Below are 24577 nucleotides of genomic sequence, written 5' to 3' on the forward strand. Positions count from 1 at the left end.
TAATTTTAGATTTTTGTAACACCGATAATTAATTTGCTTAAGATGAGCAACACATTACATGGTTATTGTCTAATTTCATATTACTTGTCACTTGTGTACTCTCTTTAGTCTATAGTGTAGAATGAAAGACAGCTATTTTGTTTTTATGTATTTTAAACTCAATCATTTTTTGAATCTTTGTGCTGACAACACCTTAATCTCAGTTTATTTAATTTTTTTTATTCTTTTTGTTATCTAATATCCAAAACACAAAATTATAAATTCAGTGATTTATTGAACAAAACAAGAACAATAGATACATCACTAAAACAAAACCATATTCAATAGATAAAACACCAAAACAAAGAAATTATGAAAAACAAAATCGTTTAAAAGAACTTATGTTCAAAAAGTGGCTATTTGTTATAATTAAAATTTAGTCATTTGTTATATGTTTTAAAATTGGCCATTTATCTGCCTGGAGCACGGTGGTGAAGGCTCGACAATGGCTGTTGTAGGGGGTATCATGGGGTGGACAATATTAGGGAAATGGGGAAAGGATAAGGGGGTGATGGTGAGGATGACCAGGAATGGATATAAGTTGCAAGAGTTTCACCATGGATGAGGAAGATGATGAGAATATTGATGGAGAAATTTCCACCACGGACTAAGATTAGAAGCGAAGGGTACCTAACTAGGGCCATGCACACCATTGGGAGGCCTAGATCTGTGCATAGCGACGACGTCTAAAGGATGAATGTCGGGTTCTAGAGACTTGCACCGGGGATGAAGGCGACGACGATCAGCGCTGAATTGGAAGGGTAAACTAGGTTTTTTATCTTCTTCAACGAGATTGACAAGGATGAGGGTTAATTAGGTCAATGAGGTTTGGATCCTAACAAAAAGATCCGAACCCGCTATTATTATTTTAATATATGTTTTATTAAAATTTTTTTTAATACATTTTAAAACATAAAAAAAGCCACTTCAGCATAAATTAATCCACATCAGCCCCCACAGACAAGAAAAGATACATCCGTCCACATTTGGACTAAGATTTCTCAATTAAAATAGTAGAGGGACATGAAAAAATATAAATTGAAGTAGAGGGACCAAAAAGGCACACCTGCATAAATAGAGGGACCATTTTGAGAATTACACCTATTGTAAATGGACATATAGTGGAAATTCCATTATTTTAATTAAACAACTTTGAGTATGTAGGCACACCTTAGTTCGGAAAGATCTTATAGATATTTATTACACAAATGAATAACTACAATTATTTTTTTTTCAATTATTGATACTATATGTAATAAAAAGAAAAAAAAATAGTTATAATAAAATTTAAATATATTCCTCCAGACAATTTAGGAGCAGATTACACAACTATTTTAATAATATGTATAGATTTATAATATCAATATAGTATAATTCTAGGTTTTTGAAAGGGTATACAGAGATAAAAACCTAATAATTATAATTAATAAAGTTTTCACTTTTCAGGTAGTTAGCTTTAATAGGAAAGGGGGTTACCAAACAAAATATGACTCTTTTGCCCTAATTTACTGTACATTCTTCTAACGAGAATCCGATAACCCGAACTTAATCGGATCCAACCCGTTCAACATGGACCCGAATCCGTCCCATTCGCCAACCAAATCGCTTCCTTGAGATCTCAAGTAGTTCACTTTAGGAAAGGAATACCAAACACCGAAATGACTCTTTTGCCCTAATTTATTATACATTCTTGTAAAGAGGATCCGATAACCCAAATTGAATCGGATCCAAACCCGCACTGATGCCGACCCGAATCCGCTCCATTCGGCAAACCAAACCGCCTCCTTATTCTCGAGGTTCTCTAATGCCAAGCTCCTCTTCCTCTCACTTGTTCCTCGAAATCTAGGGTTTGCTTCTCCATTCGCGCTCTAGTGTTTCGCATCTTCTCCAGGAATGGGTGGTCGAGCCGTGCTATCCGATGAAGAAGGTGAGAATTTCTGATGCGTTTAATGGTTTGGATGGCAAAGTTTCTTGTTGTTGTTTACCTGATTGTTGGAATCCCCTTGTAGAAGAGTTCGAAGATGAGGAGGATGCGGGAGGGTCGAGGAAGCACGCTGTGGACAACGAAGGGCGGGATGATGACGATGATGAGGAGGAAGAGGAAGGTATGGTGGTGAGATTTGAGTTTTAGGGCAAGAATAGAATCAGTTATTTGTTTTTGATTTTCTTTGTTCGCGTCTGTGTTGTGGAGTAGACGAGGGTCAGGATGAGTATGAGAAAGATGGATTCATAGTGGACGATGTTGAGGAAGAGGAGGAAGAAGAAGAGGAGGAGGAGAGGGCTGACAGCGATCAGGAAAGGCACCGAAAGAAGAGGAAGAAGAAGAGGTAACTAAAATTTGGTAAACTTGTTATTTTGATTTTTAAAGAATCTTTCTTTGTTGTTTGAGCTTGAATTGGATTATTGAATTGCAACAGAGAATCAGAGAAAAATTACGTACTTGATGAAGATGACTATGAGTTGCTGCAGGATAACAACATCACTGGCTTTCATAGACCGAAACCTGTACTTGTCTACATTCACTAAGTTTTCTGATTGCAGTTAGTTGGTGTTGTTTTGCTTATCATTATTTTGGATTGTGACCATTCTTTTTGTGAGCAGGGTAGCAAGTTCAAGCGACTGAAGAAGGCTGGGAGGGACTCAGAATTGGTGGAGCCAGGGTTCTCTGATGATGAAGAGGCTAACAGGAGCAGTAAGGGTGGCCGGACTGCAGAGGAGAAACTAAAACGTAGCTTGTTTGGTGACGATGAAGGTTGAAGTCCTTGAATCTGTTTGGTGTTGATTGTGTTCTTGTCCTAGTTTGGGGGGTTTTTTTTTTATATAAACACATGGTGAAAGTTTACTGTAATGCTGCAGCGGTCCCTCTGGAGGATATTGCTGAAGAAGAAGAACAGCCTGAAGAAGAGGAAGATGCAGATATGATTGGTGATGAGGATGAAATGGCAGATTTTATTGTTGACGAAGATGTTGATGAGACTGGTGCTGTCGTGAGGTACTTGTTACTAATTATAATCAGTGCAGTTGCATACCATATATTTATGTATGTATCTGTATTTTCTTGTGCAAGTTATATTTAACAATCATTTTTGAATAGGAAGAAGAAAGTGAAGAAGAAGTCAAGGCAAGCACCTGGAGTTTCATCCTCCGCTTTGCAGGAAGCTCATGAAATATTTGGTGATGTTGAAGAGCTACTGCTGCTTCGGAAACAAAGGATGGCAAGGTCTGCTGGAGATGCTGATGTTTTGGGAGTAAAGAAGCTGGAGGATGAATTTGAGCCCTTAATTCTTTCAGAAAAGTATATGACAGAAGATGATGACAGAATACGGGAAACTGATGCTCCAGAGCGATTCCAGGTGATCAAATTTTGCCTACTGGCTGGATTCATTTTGGTGTGCGTATTATAACCACTAGTCATATTTTGGATGGATTCTTAGTTTTGACTTTCTCGATTGCAGCTTTCTGAAATGATCACTGGTCCTCCTCCAACAGATGATAAGAATATTGAGGAGGAGAGTGCGTGGATATTTAACCAGTTAGCTGCTGGTTGCATGTCACCTTTGGTTACTGTGGACCAAGCCAAGGAGATTTACAAGGAGGAAATTGGAAATGTCTTGACAATGCTTCATCTGCAGAAGTTAGATGTAATTTTTCTTCTAATGTTTTTTTAATGATTCTCAAACTTCATATTCCACTAGAACTGTTGTGGAAAAAACATTTCACTCTCTTGATGTTTGTTGATGAGAATCTGTTTCCTGACGACATAGAAGTTATTAATTCTGACACTACTGCTGTTATGTATTTAGGTTCCTTTCATTGCAATGTATCGCAAGGAGTTATGTGGTAGTCTTTTGAAAGATCCTGAACTAGACATGTTAGACGGAGAAGGAAGAACTCCAAGAATGCAGTGGCATAAGGTATATTTGTTTTATGCGAAAGGCACCTAATAAATCCTAAATCATTATGTATGATTATTTACTAGCTATTGCTATTTAGCCTGAACCATTGCATGTTATCTTTTTTAGGTGCTTTGGGCAGTATATTCCTTGGATAGAAAATGGTTACTTCTTCAGAAGCGGAAGAAAGCTCTTCAGGTTTATTATAGCAAACGATTTGAAGAAGAAGCACGAAGAATTGATGATGAAACAAGACTTGCTTTGAACCAGCAGCTATTCAAGTCTGTTACTGAGGCTCTTAAAAATGCAAAATCTGAAAGAGAAGTGGATGATGTTGATGCCAAGTTCAATTTGCATTTTCCGCCTGGTGAAGTCGAAGTGGAAGAAGGACAATTTAAAAAGACCAAAGCGCAAAACATTGTATAGTACATGCTACAAGGCTGGTTTGTGGGAAGTTGCAAACAAATTTGGTTTTAGTGCTGAGCAATTTGGGAAGCTTCTGTCGTTGGAAGCTGTGGTTAGTTGGCATTTTTATTAATAAATTTTTCTTAGAGTAAAAGTAGTAGAAATCTGATGTAGAGTATTTACATTGATTTTAGAGGGATGAACTTGAAGATGGAAAGGAAACACCTGAGGAAGTAGCCGCAAACTTTACATGCGCAATGTTTGAAACTCCACAGGATGTTCTAAAAAGGTGCTAGGCACATGGTAGGTTTTTGGTTTTTTTCTTGTTTTGGGCACTGTACTTTCAGGAAGTTTGGGCATATGAAAAATGCATGTGTTATATGGAAATGCTTCTTCTCTGTGTTCAACAATTAATTTCTTGCCTTCTTTTGTATTCTTTCTTCTCTAGGCAGCTGTGGAAATTGCTTGTGAACCGACGGTCAAAAAGCATGTGCGCAGTATTTTTATGGAGAAGGCTGTTGTCTCAACAAACCCCACTCCCGAAGGAAAATTGACGATAGATGAATATCATCAGCTCTATGCTGTGAAACATCTGCGTAACAAGCCCTTACACATGTTTGAAGGTGTGCAATGGCTAATTATTCAAAAAGCTGAAGAGGAGAAACTTCTTCAAGTTACTGTCAAGTTAATGGAAGACGTGCAGAAAAAATTATTAAGTGATGTGCTCGAGTACTATTTGAGTGAATGTGTTAGTAGGTCTGCTCAGCTTTGGAATGAGCAACGTAGTTTGATAGTGCACGATGCTCTTTTGAATTTTATTCTTCCTTCAATGGAAAAGGAGGCTCGATCCCTTCTGACAGCTAGAGCCAAGAATTGGCTCCTTTTGGAATATGGAAAACAGCTGTGGAATAAAGTTTCGGTTGCTCCTTTTCATCGGAAAGAGTCTGAGGGAGACTCTGAGGATGACTTTGAATCAAGAGTCATGTCATGTTGTTGGGGACCTGGAAAGCCAGCAACAACTATGGTTATGTTGGACACATCAGGAGAAATGGTTGATGTGTTGTATGCTGGTTCCATTAGTATACGGTCCCAGGGTGTTGCTGAACAGCAACGCAAGAAAAATGACCAGCAGCGAGTGCTAAAGTTTATGACTGATCACCAGCCCCATGCTGTGTCTATTGGGGCTGCGAACTTATCTTGCAGAACGCTGAGGGATGATATATATGAGGTAATTCATAAATTAAAATTCAATTATGTTTACTGTTTACTGCCATGTTCAGTATGCTTATTGTGTTCCTAAGTTTTGAAAAAGATTTGCATGTTATAGTTGATAGGAGAAATTTACCTTGTATGATGATATTCTACTGAGTTACTGACTTGACTCTGTAAAGCATAGAAAACTTCAAGCATGATGTTGCTCTGTTTTTTCTTTTTGACATCATTTTTTCTGGAAATCGTGAGCATCAACATCACAGATTCATATTAATGAGATTTTTCATATAGATTTTATATTGGCATAGGACCCAAAAGAGAACTGAAGATGCTAATGTTAGTCTTCTTCCTGGATAGGGTTGTTGTTGGACCCAGAAACATGTTTTCTTTTTTCTTTTCTAGAATTGGAACCAAATTCTAAACTTAAGGTTTCTCCTAGTCCAAGCCATCTTTAACATACACAACGGTGGGTATGTTCCATTTTGACATACAGTTAAGTTGCCTGTTTGACGTCATGAAACATTTGGGGATTTGATGTAAGTTGCATCAAATGGTGGTGAGAGACTTGCATCTAGGCAAGAATAAGAGAAGTGACCAGTTAGACCATAATCTCTTCAGGTATCATGATCAGTTTCCTGAATATACAGAATGGCCAACACGTAGTTGCTGATGAGATGGCCATTGTGATCTCTTCATGATTAGTTAGTTTGTTGGTCGTCTGGGACAGTATTTTCATTTATTTTGGCTTGTTCATTTTGATTTGTTAAAATTGTTTACAAAGACTACCTTCACCATTTGTTCTGGTTGATGATGATTTCTACTATCATATAATTTTTATTTTTATTTATTCAACGGCTCAAGGGAATCCCAAATTGAGAATGGTGTCAAAATTTTCATATATAAGGAATTTTAGTATCATGTTCCAATTTTCACTGTTATGCAACAGATCATCCTATTGATATGGGATTTCATATAAGTTTCAGTTTGCAAATCTAGCTGTCTCTTATAGTGGTCGCCTTATGTTTGTTGGAATGATGGAGGGAATTGTTGTCTCTGCAACATTTTTGTTTAATTGTTTTTCTTTTCTGACCATGATTTTGAGCATAATATTTTTATTCTGTCCTTAAAAATGTTCAAACACATATCTTCACTTAAATTTTTATGTGACAGGTTATTTTTAAAATAGTTGAAGATCATCCTAAAGAGGTTAGCCGAGATATTGAAAACATTTCAATTGTTTTTTTGGGGATGAATCCTTGCCCTCGCTTGTATGAGAATTCTCGAGTTTCTTCTGATCAACTACCTGGACAACCAGGTTAGAACAAATTAACACTGTGAAGCTTAGAAAGTTGAAGCCTCTTTTCATGCTAGAGCATTCAAAACTTTTTCTTATGCTGAAATCAATAAATTCTGTTTCAGGCATTGTAAAACGTGCTGTCGCTCTTGGTCGTTATCTCCAAAAACCCTTTAGCAATGGTTGCTACGCTTTGTGGACCAGGAAAGGAGATTTTATCTTGGAAGCTTTGCCCGCTAGAACATTTTCTAACACCAGATGAGAAGTTTGAAGTAGTTGAACAGGTAATGGTAGACGCGACCAACCAAGTTGGCATAGACATAAATCTAGCGGCAAGTCATGAGTGGCTTTTTTTGCACCTCTGCAATTTGTTTCTGGACTAGGACCACGTAAAGCATCTGCTTTGCAGAAATCATTTGTAAGGGCTGGTTCTGTTTTCAACAGAAAGGAAATTCCCATTGGAAAGTTTATTAAGAAGAAAGTCTTCATTAATGCTGTTGGATTTTTACGGCGTCCGCGAAGTGGTGCTGCAAGCTCTAGTAGTCATATCATGGACTTATTAGATGACACAAGGATACATCCTGAGTCGTATGACTTGGCTAAAAATCTAGCTAAAGATGTCTATGCTGAGGATGCTTCACATGATCCAAATGATATTGATGATGAGGCACAGGAGATGGCTACTCGAGCATGTTAGAGAAAAAAACCAGATATGCTGAAGGCATTAGACATTGATGAATATGCCAAGAGCTTCTTTGATCGGCATGGCAACCAAAAACGAGAGACATTATATGATATAAAAATGGAACTTTTAAATGGTTTCAAGGACTGGCGCATTCCTTTCAGAGAGCCAAATGGCGAAGAGGAATTTGCTATGCTTTCTGGTGAAACAGATGAGACAGTTTCAGAGGGAAGGATTGTTCAAGTAACTGTTCACAATATTATGGAAAATCGTGTTTTATGTCACTTTGACTCGGGCTTGAAAGGGATGGTTATGGCTGAAGATTTTGATCAAAATGGTGATTTTGAGAAGGTGCGAGAAGGTGACATACTCAGTTGCAAGGTTAAAAATATCAATAAAAACAGATTTGTGGTGTATTTGACTTGCAAATTAGATGAGCCTATGAGAAGACAACATTTAATCCCTAGAGATCCTTATTGTGCTCCGGATGACAAGAACAGCCGACAAAGTGAGCAAGACAAGGTTAGGAAGGAAAAGGAGCTTGCTAAGAAGCATTTCAAGCCAAGAATGATTGTTCATCCACGCTTTCAGAATTTGACAGCTGATGAAGCAATGGAGGTAATATTATCTGGGCTGCTAGATCTTGATTTTATCTTTTTTCTAATTGTTGATTATGTTTTCCCTACCACACATATGATTGGCAGCTCCTTTCTGACAAGGATGCTGGTGAAAGCATCATTCGGCCTAGTTCTAAAGGTCCTTCTTTTCTGACCTTGACCCTGAAAATTTATGATGGAGTATATGCTCACAAAGACATTGTTGAGAGTGGGAAAGATCACAAGGACATCACAAGTTTGCTTCGTCTTGGGAAAACATTAACAATCGATAAGGAAAATTTTGAAGATCTCGATGAGGTCAGTGCATCAATTTCATTTTTGTAGGTAGTGTTATTTTTTTGTGATGATTATTGCAATACCAGTTCATGTGATCATCATGTGAACTGATGAAGTTTCATGAGCTGATAATACTAGTTTTACATTTCACGCTGAGTGCGTGCGTCATTTACACTAGATGTATGAGAAGGATGTTTTCCTAATAGGTAAATTATTAGATCCATAACATCTATGCCAGCTTATTTGTTTGATTGCATCCAAAGCTTTTCACTTTCAGGCTCCTACTGGGCACATGAATATAGTGCCAGCAATACTATACCTGAAATCTGGTTTATGATACCATGGCTGCTTTAAATTATGAAGCAGCAAAGTTAGTGAAAGACTTTCTTGTGAGAAAATTAGAAAGTCTCCCTTAACAATATCTCAGTTTTAGAAAAAGTGAGCCTCTGGTTCAGGTACAAGTTACTATCATTACCACCTGGATAATTAGAGATCCGCAAAAATTTGTTAATAATATTTCCGATTTCATCTTCTGAATGATGAGAACTAACTATGTAGCATCTACATCGATAATTCAAGTATTGTATGCGTCATTAGTCCGATCCTTTGTAAGAACTACCCGTAATAATGAACTTGCAAAAATGGGAGCTCAACTGTGTCTGTGGCATGTTATAGTTTGTCACATCACTGAAACATGTTATGAGTATTCTCTTTTTCTATTTTTTTAACTGCGCTAGTACACTTGCATTCTAGAAGCGTCGGGTTTTTCATCATTTATTATAAATAATGCGAGGGAATTTTTTTTGGTTAACAATTGTGAATTATTTTAATTCTTTTTATGTAAAGCTTGCTTTTGTTGCTGCTTCTTTGCATTTACATTTATATGCAAATGCTGCCATTTATGGTCCAATTCAATGGTTTATTGAATTGTTACCCTTGATTGTGCAAAAGTAATGATTCATAAAAGCTTTTTGGTCTATTGACATCGTGTCCTTGCGTAGGGGTGTTTGTATCCCTGCCGAGGAGGCGGGATCAAACATCAGCTCATGTAAGGTGGGGGCGCAGGGTGCCTCAGATGGTAATTCCATGCCTATGTGCGCTCTTGAGCGTAGCTTGTCCACATTTTGTCAAAAAGTCATGACCTTGTTCCAACCATTGCAAGTCAGCCATCCATTTCCATGGAAAAAGTCTGGCTAGTTTGCTTTTATGCCGAGTATTGCGGCATGTGATTTGGGAATGTACATTTTGCTTATCCATAGGTTTTAAAATATTGCATTTCATTTAGTTTGAACTGATAGTGGCTGACAGTCCTTTCTGCATATTCAACCTGTTCTTCACATAAAATGAGTTCCATTTGTTGGCTGTCCTAAGAAGCTCATCATCTCCATTTTTTTTGTAGAACCCTGCTGTTTATCAAGGGAACACCCGTTTTTTTCCCAGTTGTTTTCTGCTAAGTTTGGCTTGTTTGTATTTCTTTTTGCTGCTTTTACCAGGTCATGGATAGATATGTAGATCCATTAGTCAGTCACCTGAAAAATATGCTTGGTTACCGCAAATTCAGGAGAGGCTCTAAAGCAGACCTTGATGAACTATTGAAGATGGAGAAGGCAGAAAATCCCATGAGAATAGTGTATTGTTTTGGCATTTCTCATGAACATCCAGGAACTTTCATCTTGTCATATATCAGGAATGCTAATCCTCATCATGAGTATATTGGCTTGTATCCAAAAGGCTTTAGGTTTCGGAAAAGGGATTTTGAAGACATTGACCGTCTTGTGGCTTACTTTCAAAGAAATATTGATAAGCCACCTGATGCAGGACCTTCACTGCGAACTGTTGCGGCTATGGTTCCAATGAAAAGTCCAGCTTCTGGTGGATCAGCAGGTGGGGATTGGGCAGGCTCTAACAATGATTGGAGAGGTTCCTCCCATCCAGACAGGGAAAGGTCTTCTACTCCTAATTCAAGAACTGGTAAGGCCATATGAACTAGTAGATTTTTCTATGACATTGCAGTTATTGTGGGTTTAATTGCTTTTTGATGTCAATACGATTGTTCAGTTTCTGTTTTCTACATGAATTAGCAAATATTTATGGTGACCTGTAAGCTCTCACACCTACTCTCTTTAAAGTTTTTAGGCAAAGACAAGTTTTAGAAGCTCTACTTTTAAATGAAGGATAGGACAAGAAAAAGACCTTTTAATCCAATAGCTTCATAATGTCTTCCTTCTCATGGTGTTTGATTGTTATCTGACCATGAAAATCTTTCTGGTTATCAATGGATGTTCTAATAGGCATATTACATTGTCAAGTTCCCTTGATGTCTACAAATGCTCATGCAGTTCCTTTTGCTGCATTTCCTGTTTCTAAGTAGGTGGCAGATATGGTGGTCGTGACCATCCAAGTGGTCTTCCAAGATCTGGTCGTGGGTTCGGGCGTGGAAGAAACAATGAAGGCAGGGATTCTGGTTTTGGTTCCGGTGGATGGGGTTCTGGACCAAAGAACAATGATGATGGTGGTATGAACAGCTTTCCTGGGGCTAAAGTTCAAAATTCCCCTGGCAGGGAGATGTTCCCCGGTGGATGGAGTGGTGGCAATGGTGGTAGACGGGGAGGTGGTGACAACGCCACTGGTAATGGTGGCGGTGACAGTCGATGGGGTGGTTCTCGGGATTCCAATCGTGTTGGCAGAGCAGCTGGCGGGGGTAGAGATAGCGGTAATGGCGGCTGGGGTGGAGGTGGCAGTGAAGGTTGGGGTGGTAATGCTAATGGAGGTGGTGGTTCCTCCAGTTGGGGCGGGGCCGGGGGTAGCGGCGGTGGCGGCGGTGGTGGCAACAATGATGATTCTGGCTGGGGTAGTGGTTCTGGTGGTGGAGGTGGCTGGGCTGGCTCAGCCAAGAATTCGACGGAACCCCAGGCTGCGGAAGCTGGAAGTGGGTGGCCCGGTGGTGGCGGTGGTGGCGGTGGCTCTGGCAGTGGCTGGTGAAAGTTTATTGACATAACAAGCCTTAATTTTTTTCTTTTATCCCTTGTTGTTTCAAGTCTTTTGATTTTTGGTATCATGTATAGTTGTTTGGAGGATTCACTTTTATTTTTGCTTGTTAGGGCTTAAACTGTTTTTAACTCAATGGAACATGTTTATAGATGATATATAACCAATGGGGTCGTTTCCTTCATTTTTATTTGTTGCATCTTTTCCTGACAAAGAAAGAGGATATCTGAATAGCTTTTGCTCGTTTTTGGTTATCTTCTTAGAATTGTAGCTTCAAGTATGGTTATGCCTTGATTTAGGTATAGATAGATTCTCTTATATTTTTGCCAAGTTAACAATTGATGCTATTTATTTATTTATTTATTTATTTATTTATTTTTATTGGGAGGTTTTTGTCTCTTTTTAAATATTAAAATTTTAAAATGTTCAAATTTTGCAAAGCTGCCTTTGTTTATATTTTGTTAGACTTTCTATTATGTTATGTTTTATGTTCACATAAATATTTGCTGGATTATTTTCTAAACTATATAGCAGGTTCAAGGAAAAAGATTTCTTGTAAGTCTTTAGTTGAGAATGGTGCATATGAAAGTGAAGTTAGAAAATGAATGGCACTTCATCATGCACTTTGGCCGTGCTTCACAATTTGATTTTTAATGATGTATTTACAAAGTCATTATTACAAATGCAAAATTGTTCTTGTATATATTTATGATGTATTATTATTGGGAAAATCATGAACTAAAATATTTATTAAAATTTCAGTTTAATATCATGAATACTGGTGGTGGTGGATTCATGGTTTGCTTTTGAGTCAATGCATAAATGTCATTTGCAGTGTGTACAACATTAATGCTTGGTGCATGCCATGTTCTGGTTGAAGGTGACTTTGCATAGTCCTGAGCATTCATTGGTTTTTCCATGCATGCCGGGTCATGCACGTATAAACCTACGCGTTATTTTATACTCTGCTATATCAGTTTAAAGGGATAAAAACAAATAAATAAATATCATTCAGGATCAAATTAAAATAATAACAAGATATACACCTAGTAATTTTAAATAACTTGAATTTATAGAGCCATGATTTAAGCTTTTAGATTTGAATCCTGACTATAACTCTCTAGACTATGAACAAATGCTTAATTCACTTTGACACTGTACGTAAAAGTATAAAAAAGAGGCAAAATGATGAAATTATAGACTAATATAACAAAAAAAATAACTTGACTCAATTACCATCTTCACATTAGGAGGATTGTAACTTGTACCTTGCCAAGTTGAGTTGGTGGCTTCTCCACTTCATCAAAATAAATAAATAAATAAATAAATAAATAAATAATTTTAAGTCCAAATAACAAATTAAAATAGTCCTCAAAATGACTAGGAACAGATACAGGGACTATGACCTCTAATGAAGACTGTAGAAGTCATGGTCCTCATGGAGTTTTAATGTGCATGGAAATTTGGAGTTAGAAAAGGTAAAAGATGTGGAAATAGTCATGAATCATTGCTCTATTTAAAGAGACGAATTTTGAGCTATTGAGAGATCACCAAAGGTATTGATCAATATTTGCATTCTAGTGTATCAATTCCCCATGGCTATCTTTAGTGCCTTTTCCATCTTTGCCACTTGTTTAGCTCTTGGATTTCTTGTGACAATGCCAATAGGTAATCTTTTCTTCTCTTATTTATTTATTTATTTATTATCAATTTTTTTTTTTTTATTTGAGAAGTTAAAGACTATATTATGTTACATAAAATTTCAGTTTTTCAGGGGTAATATTGGGATGAACAACTAGTGTTATCCCACTATCACTGACCAAAAATTTAAAATAAATATGATTAATTTTGATGACCATATGATATAGCAGAGCCAATGCATTTAGTGTAATATTACATTTCTATCACCAGTTTCAAATTTTTTTCTTCTTTTAATTAACTTGAGAATTTATGCAATATGTTTAAGAATATTATTATAACATATATAATAATCTGCACAATATATTTATTTTAAATATTATACAATTCATGCATTAGTTGGATTAACTGTGCATTTCTTTCAACTAATTTACTTTTATCATTATTAATATATAGTGGCTTTATTAATAACACGGTTATGATAATATATAGGGGGAGAATCTATTGGAGTTTGCTATGGTAGGCTTGGCAATGATCTACCTCAACCAAGTGATGTTGTGGCTCTCTATAAGTCCAAGAATATTGGAGCTATGAGAATCTATGACCCTTATGACACTGCCCTTCAAGCTCTAAAAGGCTCTAATATTGAACTCATCCTTGATGTCCCTAGTAATGATGATAATAATGAGCTTCAACGTTTGGCTTCTGACTCATCAGCAGCAAATGACTGGGTTAAAAACAACATTGTATCTTATTGGCCAGATGTTAAATTCAAGTATATTGCAGTTGGCAATGAAGTTATCCCTGAAAAAGAAAACTTGATGCAATATGTGCAACCAGCCATGCAAAATATCTACAATGCATTATCTTCATATGGACTTCAAGATCAAATCAAGGTTTCAACCTCTGTTTCCTTTAGAGTGGTTGACTCAACATCTCCTCCTTCTCATGGTGTGATTGCTTCTGCTGCACAACCAAGCATGGTACCCATCATCCAATTCCTTAGCAAGATAGGAGCTCCTCTCTTGGTTAATGTGTATCCTTACTTCAGTTATACAGAGAATCCTGACAAAATTAGTATTGACTTTGCCCTATTTACTTCTCCTAATTTTGTGGTAAATGATGGATCTTTGAACTATCAGAACCTATTTGATGCCATGGTTGATTCATTGTATTATGCTTTAGAGAAGTCTGGTGGATCCAATGTAGGTATTGTTATATCTGAGAGTGGTTGGCCTTCTGCTGGTGGAGATGCAGCAAGCATAGAAAATGCACAGACTTATAACCAGAATTTAATTAAACATGTGGGGCAAGGAACACCAAAAAGACCTGGAGCAATAGAGACTTATATATTTGCAATGTTTAATGAGAATAATAAGGGACCAGAGGAAAGAGAAAAGCATTTTGGACTTTTCTATCCTGATCAATCTCCTGTTTATCCTATTAATTTTTAGTATATGAACAATACTGTTATTACTGTATCAGATAATAAAGATTGTGTTATTTATATCACATATTTATTTGAATAAATAATTAGTTTTTGGGTGTACCATGAAACATTATCAATAAATTATCTTTTACTTAATAATAGTATTTTGCATGAAAGATGACAAACTAAAGAAAAATTAGGATATATGATTCATTATCAATGAATTTGGATTATTTTTATTATTATTTTGTTTATTTTCCTTCATATGGAAAATTTTCCTTCATTCTGTATTAATGTGATATGATGAGTGTCATATGGGAATAGTTGAGACGGTTGAAATGATAGGTATTTTTCTCATGAAAAAAAATACATTCATTTGCCTGTCAATAAAGATAAAAATGCAACCCAAAAACTAAATGATAAAATAATAAAGAAAAGATATCATTTGTTGCTAGAAATGAAGGATTTCAATCTCATTATCACTTATTTTTTCTTTATATAATATGCGAAATTTATTTATTATTTAGTATATTTTTAAAATTTAAAAATTCATGTGAAATTGTTTTTTTCTAATTATATAAAATCTAATATTCTAATATGATAGAAATAATCATAATTAAATAAATGACAATCTATATGAAAAAAGCCAAATATATATATATATATATATAAACATCTGATTATCTGATTAAAAACAAGAGAAAATAAGAAACTGAAATCAGTAAAAATAGAAGGATAATTAGAATTATATGAAAAAAAACACATAATTAGAAGAGTCCTCAAAGCCATTCTCCTCAATTTAATTGAGAAACAAAATATGAAAATAACATATAATAGTTATACTACCACCAAAAGTAGAAGAAGTTATATTTATTGTTTGATTGTACTTCATATTCATAAAAAAAACTTCTTTATTGGAATGAATTTATCCTTCTTAATTAATTGATGATATAATAATTTTAGCATTAAATGAATTTAGTATAATTTATAAATTTTGAAGAAAAAAAATATATCAATGGCATCGGCTATCATATGGGTTACTTGATGATGTGGGATTATGTAGAGAATCCATGTTTTTCCATAACCAAACACTCACTGGCTGTTTTTCTTATCATTCTGTCATATTTAGTTTTTCTTTCAATATTGAAAGTGGTGTACTTAACTTTTAATGTAAGTAAGATAAAAAGGTAAAAATAAACAAAAGTACTTCAATTATAAAAAAATTAATATATGAGTTATTTTTTTGAGAGATAACATATTTCATTTTTAAATTGTTAATCCTTAAAATATCTTTCCCTTCAATTTTTTCCTTCATTTTCAGCCACCAAAATAAACACAGTGGTAAAGATAACTTTTTATTAATATATAAATATAAAAAAATATAAAATACAGATACCAAAACAAGTTTTAATTGTTGTGCCCATCTTCATAGTATATGATTTAGTTGATTAAACTTTTATTTTTATTTTTAGCTACATCATAGTTTTTTTCCTCCAATATTATTTAGAGTTTAGAAATTAATAGAGTATACAGGTGTTCCATCAGGATTGAAAAAGTCCAAAAATGCTTCTCATACTCTGGTGATTTTTTTGGTTCTCATTGAACATTGCATAAACAAAAAGCCTCCATAGCTCCAGGTCTCTTTGGTGTTCCTTTCCCCACATGATTAATCAAGTTTTGGTAATAAGTCCTAGCATTATCAACACTTGCTGCATCTCCGCCAGCGGAAGGCCAACCACTCTCTGATACCACAATACCCACATTAGATCCACCAGCCTTTTCTAAAGCTGAATACATTGTATCAAGCATGGCATCAAACAAGTTTTGATATTTGAAAGATCCATCTGTCACCACTGTCCCAGGAGATGTAAATAGAGCATAGTTTATATCAATGATGTCCTTGTTGTTAATATAAGTTAAGTAAGGGTACACATTAACTAGAAGAGGTGATCCAGTTGAATTTAAGAATTGGATGATAGGTACTAAATTTAACATCACTTCAGAGGAGAATAACCCAGCTAAAGGTGAGGAAAATGTATTAGCTAGGAAAAATGTGGCTAGGAATACTACAGTTGAAACCTTGATTTCATCTTCCCTGCCCACTGACAACAATGCAGTGCGAATATTTCGTATAGCTGGGAGCACATATTGTGCCATCTTTCCGGGAATAACTTCATTTCCAACTGCTATGTACTTGAATTTAATTTGTGATGAATAAGGTTTAATATTGGTTTGCACCCAAACGTTTGTTGCTGAAGGATCAGAAGCGAAACTTTGGAGATTATCATTGGAAACACTAAGCATTATTTCAATATTTGAGCCTCTGAGAGCTTCAAGAGCAGAAAGATTGGGATCATAGAGTCTCATGGCTGTAATGTTATTGGATTGGTAGAGAGCTACAACTTCACTTGATTGGGGTAAATTATCACCAAGTGTGCCATAACATACTCCAATTGATTGTCCACCTGCATGTTATTGCACAATTTTAGATTATGATGATGATGATGATGTCTAAGTTAGTAGTTCATTTAAATTCATTGAAAACAAATAAATTAATTTTGCATTGAAATATAATTCGAAAACTAAATTTTGCTTTGCTTGTTCAAATTCATTTTAATAACACTGAATAAGTTATTGATATAATAATAATAAGGGAAAATTACTGTTCACCCCTCGTAATTTTCAAAAACTTCCCAAAACCCCTCCCTACTTTTTGCACATCCCCCGACGCTCTTTCCAGTTAGTGTTTAACTCCCTTTTACCCCCTACTGCTCACTTCAAATGGGTCCATGTTGTGAAATCCCTATTTTTGGCCCTGAAAATGGTGGGAAAGGAAAACGCCAAATCACATCATGTTCAACCTTTTGAAGACTTTTCCGCTTGGTTTAACGCTTTAAATATTTTTTACTAACATGTTTAATAATTATCATATCCGGTAATACTTCCCATCTCCGCTTAACGTTGATCTTTACATGTATAACTATTCATATTAACGCTAGAAATTCTCAAAAGTCTCTGCAGAAACGGTGATCTTTTTCGCTTGATCCGAATCGCTGGCAGGGTGTACGCGTGGTGGTAAGATTATGGTATCCCGTGCATAAGAATTAATGACGGCATTAAAATTTATGCACGGTAACATAATTTTCGTAACACCCGCTCGTTCTCATCGACCAATGTCGCCATCGTGTGCTTAACTTTTTTTCTCGGATATGAAGAGTCACCGTCATGAATTCACACCATAAATAACCGTGAAAGAACCCTCCCGACGGACAACCACTCCTCGCTCGTCCCTCATCATCCTCCCTCCTCCTCCTCCTCCTCCTCGTCCCTCCCTCTTCCCATGGACAACCACTCTATCTGAAAGGATGTTTCGTGAACCTTCTTCCTTATCTTGAGAATCATTTAGCCGCAATCACGCAACAAGTTAAAACTATCTTTTTCGCTCAGTCGAAAATGCTCTCATAATCGCCTCGAATCGCAGAGGATTCTTCACGGTGGATGACGGCAAGCAATTAAGCTGAGCATTTCGACTTGGGTAAGAAAAGAAATTTTTCACGTATTTCGCGATTCATGGAGGATTCTCTAGAGGAGGAAGATCGGGAAACATCCTTTAAGACGGGTTGATATTTATCACTGAGACTTTCGTTACCATTTAAGAACATTACGTCGATGTACAACCATTACGCTCGCGGTTTAACTATCGTGATCTTCGCTTAAGTCCCACCATGACACATCGCCCAATAGTCGCTTTTCATGAATGTGTGTTATTTAACCTTTTTAATGTTGTACGCTATGCGTGTTCAAGTTGATGCGCATGTTATGCAAACCGCTGTGAGCATTCGAATGTACGTGCACACTTGTTTCGATTATACGAGGGTCGAGTCGTGAGTGTCCAAAAGTCCGAGCGGACGTTGTAAATGTTGTAAATGTTGTAAATCTTTTATAAATAAAACGAAACAAGCTTTATTTCGACTGTGAACTTCGAAATTTAAACATAGACCTAGTAAAAACAAAACAATGTGGGAAACAAAAAGAACGCCATTGTAAACAATAGAAAATACGTAAATATGTTTAAACAGTGACAACGGTGTTTAAGAAAAAGTTACTCTTTAAACAATGACAACGGTGTAAACAATAGAAAAAGTTAAACACTACTCAAGTTACTCTTTAAACAATGACAACGGTGTTTAAGAAAAATACGTAAAGATGTTTAAACAAAGTGACCCGTGAGGTACCCATCTTCAACGCGATGTCAGTGAAAGCATTCAATTTAAACAATAACATATTATTTAAATGATATAGACTTTAGTTAAACAATTAACTGTTTTTTTAAACACTATATGTATCTGCTTTTAAACATAAAAAGCTTTCGACGCTTACATGAGACTCATGTTGAGTTGAGAACTTTCATTCGAACGATGACAATATGTCTTCCTCATGACGATGACATATATTTCCCTTTTTGCCCTTGGGATGGAGGGAAAAAAATACCGCCCAATCACATCACGCCTAGTCTAACCTCTATGCATACAATCGCTGCACTTTTTGTTTGCCTTTTCCGATCGCTGCTTGTTCTTTACATCTTCTACTTCTTCTTCTTCGCTCTTCTTTTTGTTCTTCATTTTCATTTGGTTTTCGTACGATTTGGTTTTCACCGATATATTATGGAGAGTTTTTGTGGTATTGCTAGATTCAACGGGGAGGGAAGAGTGCTAATGTTCACGGACTCGCACTTCTTGGGAGTTGGTGTTAGTCGAGATATGTGAGCGATGGGGTCTCAAGTTTCTCTTGTCGTGGTTAAGTTCATCACACCAGATGGATATAAAATGGTTTGCCTCAATCGAAAACGATGTTGACTTTCCAAATGGATGTGTCAGCGTCCCATTCCATCTTCAAAATGTGTCAGTAGTTGATCTTGTCGTCGAGACGTAAAATGTGCCATTGCTGAATCCTAATGAAAAAGCGAGGTTTACTCGTCAGAAGTTCCTTTTCTTTTAATTATTCCGATTGTTCGGGGTCATTATTGTTTAAATATGTCCGTCATCGTTAACATATTATACTAGTCCTTTACGTTATTAGTTAATTGCTTAAGTATTTAATTTAACGCTTTAACTATTGTAATTATCGCTTAAACATTATACTCTCCGCTTAACATATTGATCTTTTCATTTCGACTCGAAGTGTTGGCAGTGAATTCGATTCTCGCGAGTGCTCCCCATTCATCCCCATGGTGACCTCGGCGTGTGGGATGTCTTCCTTCCTCGTCCCGATCATTCCGAAGTGTTGTCGTTGGATATTGACAACGCTTTTGACGGTGTCGAACATTTTAGGGGTGTACTTTCAAATCATGCAATCAAAAGGAATTTTTGACTTCAAATTCATAAAGAACGAAAAACATCGGGTGATCGTGGAATGCGTGCCGATGGTTGTCGTTGCGCCTTCACGATCAAAAAGAGTATAACAAAAAAATACTTTTCGAATCAAGACAATCAACCCGTCACACACTTGCGGTGGTGGCATAGGTTCGGTGTCACATCCGAAAAGCGTCCAAAAAATGGGTTAGCGCACGAGTGATTCAGAAGCTCAAGGACCGTCCCTTGTACTAGGCCATCGACATTCGAAGGACATGTTGCGGGAACATGGTGTCCACATACCATACAAGCGTGCTTGGTTGGGAAAAGAGCATGCCCGGGTGGTCCTCGACGCAGCTGACATCTCCAGCTATGATCGCTTTGCTTTGGTATGTGGATAAGGTGGTCGAGACAAATCCCTGCAGCGTATGCGATCGTGGAGAGAGACGGTGATCGCTTTTAAACGTGCATTCTTTTCTTTCAGCGCGTGTATCGTGGGATTCAAGAGGGCTTGCAGTGCGGTCACTGCTTTCTCGATGGTACCCACCTCCTTGGAAAATATCGAGGTACACCATGGGTGCCATAGGGAAAGATGATAACAATGGTTTTTTCCACGCTGCCTTCGGTATAGCTCGACAACGAGACCGATGCCAATCGACTTGGTTCATATCTAAGTTAGGCGATGCCTTATACGAGGGTGGAGATTATCATGAGATAATTACCATCGTGTCGGACGAGTCCAAGGGCCTTGTGAGCGCAATTGCGAGAGTCTTCCCTTCTTCGCCACATGCGATCTGCCTTCGACATTTTGGAGGCCAATCTTTATGAAAGCCAATGTCGACTTGGGAAGGCATTGAGGGAGGAGTGTCGGGTCTATATGCTTCCGATTGCGTGGGCATCCACGCTAAAGATTTCGATGATACCGTGAATGAACTGCGAGCCATATCACCCAAGCTCATCACTGGTTGATTAATAAATCGGATATGGCACATTGGTCGAATTATCTCGTTCGGAGGTGATCGTTGGGGTGAGATGTATTCGAACGTCGCTGGAGTCGCTCAATGCTTGGATCAAGGAAGCTCGTCATTTACATGCGACTTAAAAATGGTCGACTCCATAAGGTCTCGCGAATGTTGGTTTACACTTAACATTTAGTATTACCCCTTTAAACATTCTCAATCTTTGTTTCATTACACTTGTCTGACTTTAAATATTAATCATTTCGTTTAAATAATTACAATAATGTTTAAACATGTTGATCGAATTATTTAACCATCAATGCCTTTGTTTAACATTATTTGCCGAGGTTCAAGTTGATGCGCATGTTATGTAAATCGGCGTGAGCAAGCGACTCAAAATGGGAGAGCTACTTACTGCCCGACATACATTCGAAGTTAGAGATCATTGTTGAGGACGACCGAAAGTCTTTGTGTTGGTCGTTGTGTCGATGATCGCTACGTAAGTGATCGACCAATGCAGAAGAACTCCCGTGGATCTCGCCATCGAATCTTGTTCACGTCGAAGGTGGCAAGTTTATGGTATCCCTCGCAAACATGCTTGCGACAGCAATAATGCGCATGCACACCAACGTATATCGATTTATTAGCGGTACTTCACCGTCGACAATTACAAACCAGGGCGATAAGGAAGCTATATTCCCATACCCGACGATGACAGGCCTTCGAGACGCTAAAATCGTGGAGCTTGTCATGACGCCTCGTGATTAGAAGGCGACCCGGGCTGCCTAGACGAAAAGAGGATCGAGTCGTAAGCGCTTTGATGTCCGCGAAGTTACATTGCAGCTACGCCAAAGGATCCGATCACAATCGACGATCTTGCAATGAAACTCGTCACGACTAGGCATTGTTAATAAACCGATGGCGATGTGGGAAACATTGTGTATTGATGGGAACCTTTCCACATTTAAACTCTTACTCTTTACAACGAATTGAATGTATTTACAGATGACATTGTTATTTTTAAACGGATACAGTTGTAATTTGAAATATTTCATCCGATGTTTAAACAATGAGTGCATTTATTTAAACAGAGACGAGTGTTATTTTAAACTGTACATCGTGATTTTTGAAAATATTTAAAACTGATGTTTAAACGATATATAGTATATTTAAACAAATGAAAGTGAAATGTACACAATTACAACGTAAATTAAACAATGAAATAAAAACCGAATGGAATTTAACTCGCTTTTACAATTCAAAACAAACAAAATTTACATTAAGATATACAAGTCATGTTCTTCTGAACACGAAAACAATGAATTGAATTTGTCCATATTTACATTTGAAAACAAATTGACGAAATGGATATACAGGACATGTTATTCAAAAACAAAAATTTAACCCGCTTGTGATCGACCCTCCTTTGTCATGGACACCGACCGCCCTCCCTCCTTAAGTATGCGGGTAACATACCGTATCCCGAGGTAAGGAACGCCCTCGTCATCGGTAGCCGTAACTTCTCACCCCACGAATTGCTCGATAAACCGCATGACGTAGACTGCGCAAATCGACGCTTCCTTGTTTTTGGCGTGCGGGTTTTCGTGTCGGCACGAGCGGTATTTTGTCGCCGACTCGCTTTAACTCCATATCGGCTCAAAGGTCGAATAGATTCCGATTGTCGAGATATGCAAGTCGAGATTAGAATACCCGATTTAAATACCAAATGATATTAATCGGACATAATTAAAAGAACTTACCATGTCCAACGCGCTCCTTATCGTACTCCGGACATGAAGAATAATGCCCTGTATTCTTGTTTATCATCGTCTGTGACTGACGATACTGGAAGTGGCCATTCATGATTATCGGGAGGATGACAATTTGAACTTCATGCAAAGTTACATGACAAAGATCCCCGATCATAGCCATAATTGTGTCAAATGCGCCATCCTCGCTTGACATAAACAAATGCAGCGTCCGGGTGATGGAGGCGCCTCTTGTAGGATATGGCTTCTCGGCCGACTTTCTTTGTGATGCATACATGAAAGCGTCCATCACATCATCGCTGACCATCTCCTTCCCCCAAGCACTTGTATAACTGTCAGGCGTGTGGTCGACAGATGGCTAGTTCTTCCACACGACTACGTCTTGAGGTTAAACGACAATGTATATAATAAGACCATATTGTAAATATTTAAATGATATTATCAATTGTTACATGATATTATATATAATTAAACGATAAGTATAAAACTTAAATGATAACATAAAGGTATTAAACACTATTAGGAAATAGTTAAACACTATAAGAAACCTTTTAAACAATAACGTCAAAACGTTACACTTACCCGTCCATAGAAAGCGCTGAGGAAGATCCTCATCAACTCCTCGTCAGATTTGTTAAAGACGACTCAGGGCCAACCCATTTCTTCTTCTTCGAATAAAAAGCTTTTCCGAGCCGCCATGTCCAATTTTTTTGATCTGGCCTTGATCATCTCTCTCGTTGCTCGATCGGGGTCTCATCAAAGCATCTTCCTTCGACGCGGGGACGATGGCGACAAGATCAACTCGACACATCCTTACATGGTTGTTCTTGTTGCTGGGATTGTGTCCGGCTCGCGCAGATCGCTGGCCACGGCCACGGCCACGGCAAACTGGATCTCGACGATCTTCTCAACCGCTGGCCACGACAACGAGCATCATTGGGAGACACACCCTTAACTTGTTCTCGATCTTCGTGGATCGTGTCCATCTATGATGCCGCAATCTCGGCAGCTGGTTCCACCGGGTCGACGATTTCATCGAGAAGAGAGTCAACAACCTTCTCAACCGCGGCAACGGCCACATCATCTACGATGTCCTCCACCGCCATATCCATATCATCAACGGCGATGACTCGAGAATAAAGATCACCGGCGATGGTGTCGCTATTGCTTTCATCGTCAGCCCCGTGCGTGGAGACAGTAGGCATGATTGTTCTCCTCTTTTTCGCAAGTCTCTTCGAATGTGGCCGCCTTTGAACGACCTTCCCGACGATGCCGTCGCTCGTCAAATTCCCGACGCCTCGCTCGTCCCCGTGCTCAGCTCTTTTCGAGGGACGGCGCAGCGGTTGCAGAACGTCCCTTCCAGCGCCTCCACACGAGCGATGTCGAGGAAACTCGGTCATCAATATCCGCACGCTCAAGAGTAAGAGTTGCGGTGACATCTTCACCCAATGTCACCGGTGGGCTGCCACGACGGAGGGGCCGCCATGGTCGGGGACCGCCGCTGTCGTGGTAGGGGGTTGTCTGCACTCGCCGGGTAGGGAGGGCTTCTCCCATGCCGAGGAATCGCGTGCGCGTGGTGGGTCGGAAGTAGGAGAACGGCGCCCACAAGGCACGCGATAGAGTCGCCCTCTCATCTCTGCCTTCGAGCAGTGGTTCCCGAGCAATGGCATCCATCCGCCGTATCAGCCCCAACAAATATTTCTTCTTCAAAGATTCGCCGAACCAAATCGGAAACTAACATATGTAAACCAAACAATTTCAAATGAGATCATTCATTTTTAAACTATAAAAACTATATTTAAAACGTAGTGTTTATATATTTAAACGTTATAGAATATAATTAAACGGAGAACAAAAATATTTAAACCGGTATAAATAATAGTTAAACGGTAAATACTAAAGTTAAACGCTAAATAAAATGTTTAAACATTAAAGACTTATGTTAAACATTGTCCATGATTTATTACCTCTTTTCCATCGAGCGATGACAAGCTGGTTTCTACCGTCGCTTGCTTCCTGTAAGTA

General features: G+C 37.8%; 3 protein-coding genes across 3 annotated transcripts; 2 read left to right on the forward strand and 1 right to left on the reverse strand.

Annotated features, from left to right (window-relative positions):
- The first annotated feature begins 1839 nt into the window (after nt 1-1839).
- LOC120264427 (transcription elongation factor SPT6 homolog) lies at nt 1840-11494 on the forward strand. The gene is given in 21 exon segments (XM_039272238.1): nt 1840-1966; nt 2049-2144; nt 2234-2366; nt 2457-2544; nt 2641-2791; nt 2896-3031; nt 3134-3392; nt 3495-3680; nt 3843-3953; nt 4062-4328; nt 4330-4449; nt 4532-4621; nt 4623-4640; nt 4786-5565; nt 6720-6864; nt 6969-7009; nt 7011-7190; nt 7193-8143; nt 8230-8439; nt 9912-10389; nt 10790-11494. Coding segments are annotated over 21 exon segments (5085 nt in total). The 5' UTR covers nt 1840-1932; the 3' UTR covers nt 11401-11494.
- Nucleotides 11495-12974: 1480 nt separating this feature from the next.
- LOC120264633 (glucan endo-1,3-beta-glucosidase-like) lies at nt 12975-14547 on the forward strand. The gene is made up of 2 exons (XM_039272461.1): nt 12975-13074; nt 13537-14547. The coding sequence occupies exons 1-2, from the start codon at nt 13002-13004 to the stop codon at nt 14496-14498; spliced, it is 1035 nt and encodes a 344-aa protein (XP_039128395.1). The 5' UTR covers nt 12975-13001; the 3' UTR covers nt 14499-14547.
- Nucleotides 14548-16069: 1522 nt separating this feature from the next.
- Nucleotides 16070-16934, reverse strand: LOC120265661 (glucan endo-1,3-beta-glucosidase-like). The gene has a single exon (XM_039273613.1). It carries the CDS (start codon nt 16838-16840, stop codon nt 16070-16072), a length of 771 nt encoding a protein of 256 aa, XP_039129547.1. The 5' UTR covers nt 16841-16934.
- Between the last annotated feature and the right edge of the window lie 7643 nt (nt 16935-24577).

The sequence above is a fragment of the Dioscorea cayenensis genome, chromosome 7, assembly GCF_009730915.1.
Source record: "Dioscorea cayenensis subsp. rotundata cultivar TDr96_F1 chromosome 7, TDr96_F1_v2_PseudoChromosome.rev07_lg8_w22 25.fasta, whole genome shotgun sequence".
NCBI lineage: Eukaryota > Viridiplantae > Streptophyta > Magnoliopsida > Dioscoreales > Dioscoreaceae > Dioscorea > Dioscorea cayenensis.

Excerpts from the sequence above, each read along its gene's own strand:
- LOC120264633 (XM_039272461.1), top strand. The coding sequence starts at position 13,002 with ATGGCTATCTTTAGTGCCTTTTCCATCTTTGCCACTTGTTTAGCTCTT. Across the intron at positions 13,075-13,536 it reads TCTTGTGACAATGCCAATAG|GGGGAGAATCTATTGGAGTT; the intron begins GTAATCTTTTCT and ends GATAATATATAG.
- LOC120265661 (XM_039273613.1), bottom strand. The coding sequence starts at position 16,840 with ATGAGACTCTATGATCCCAATCTTTCTGCTCTTGAAGCTCTCAGAGGC.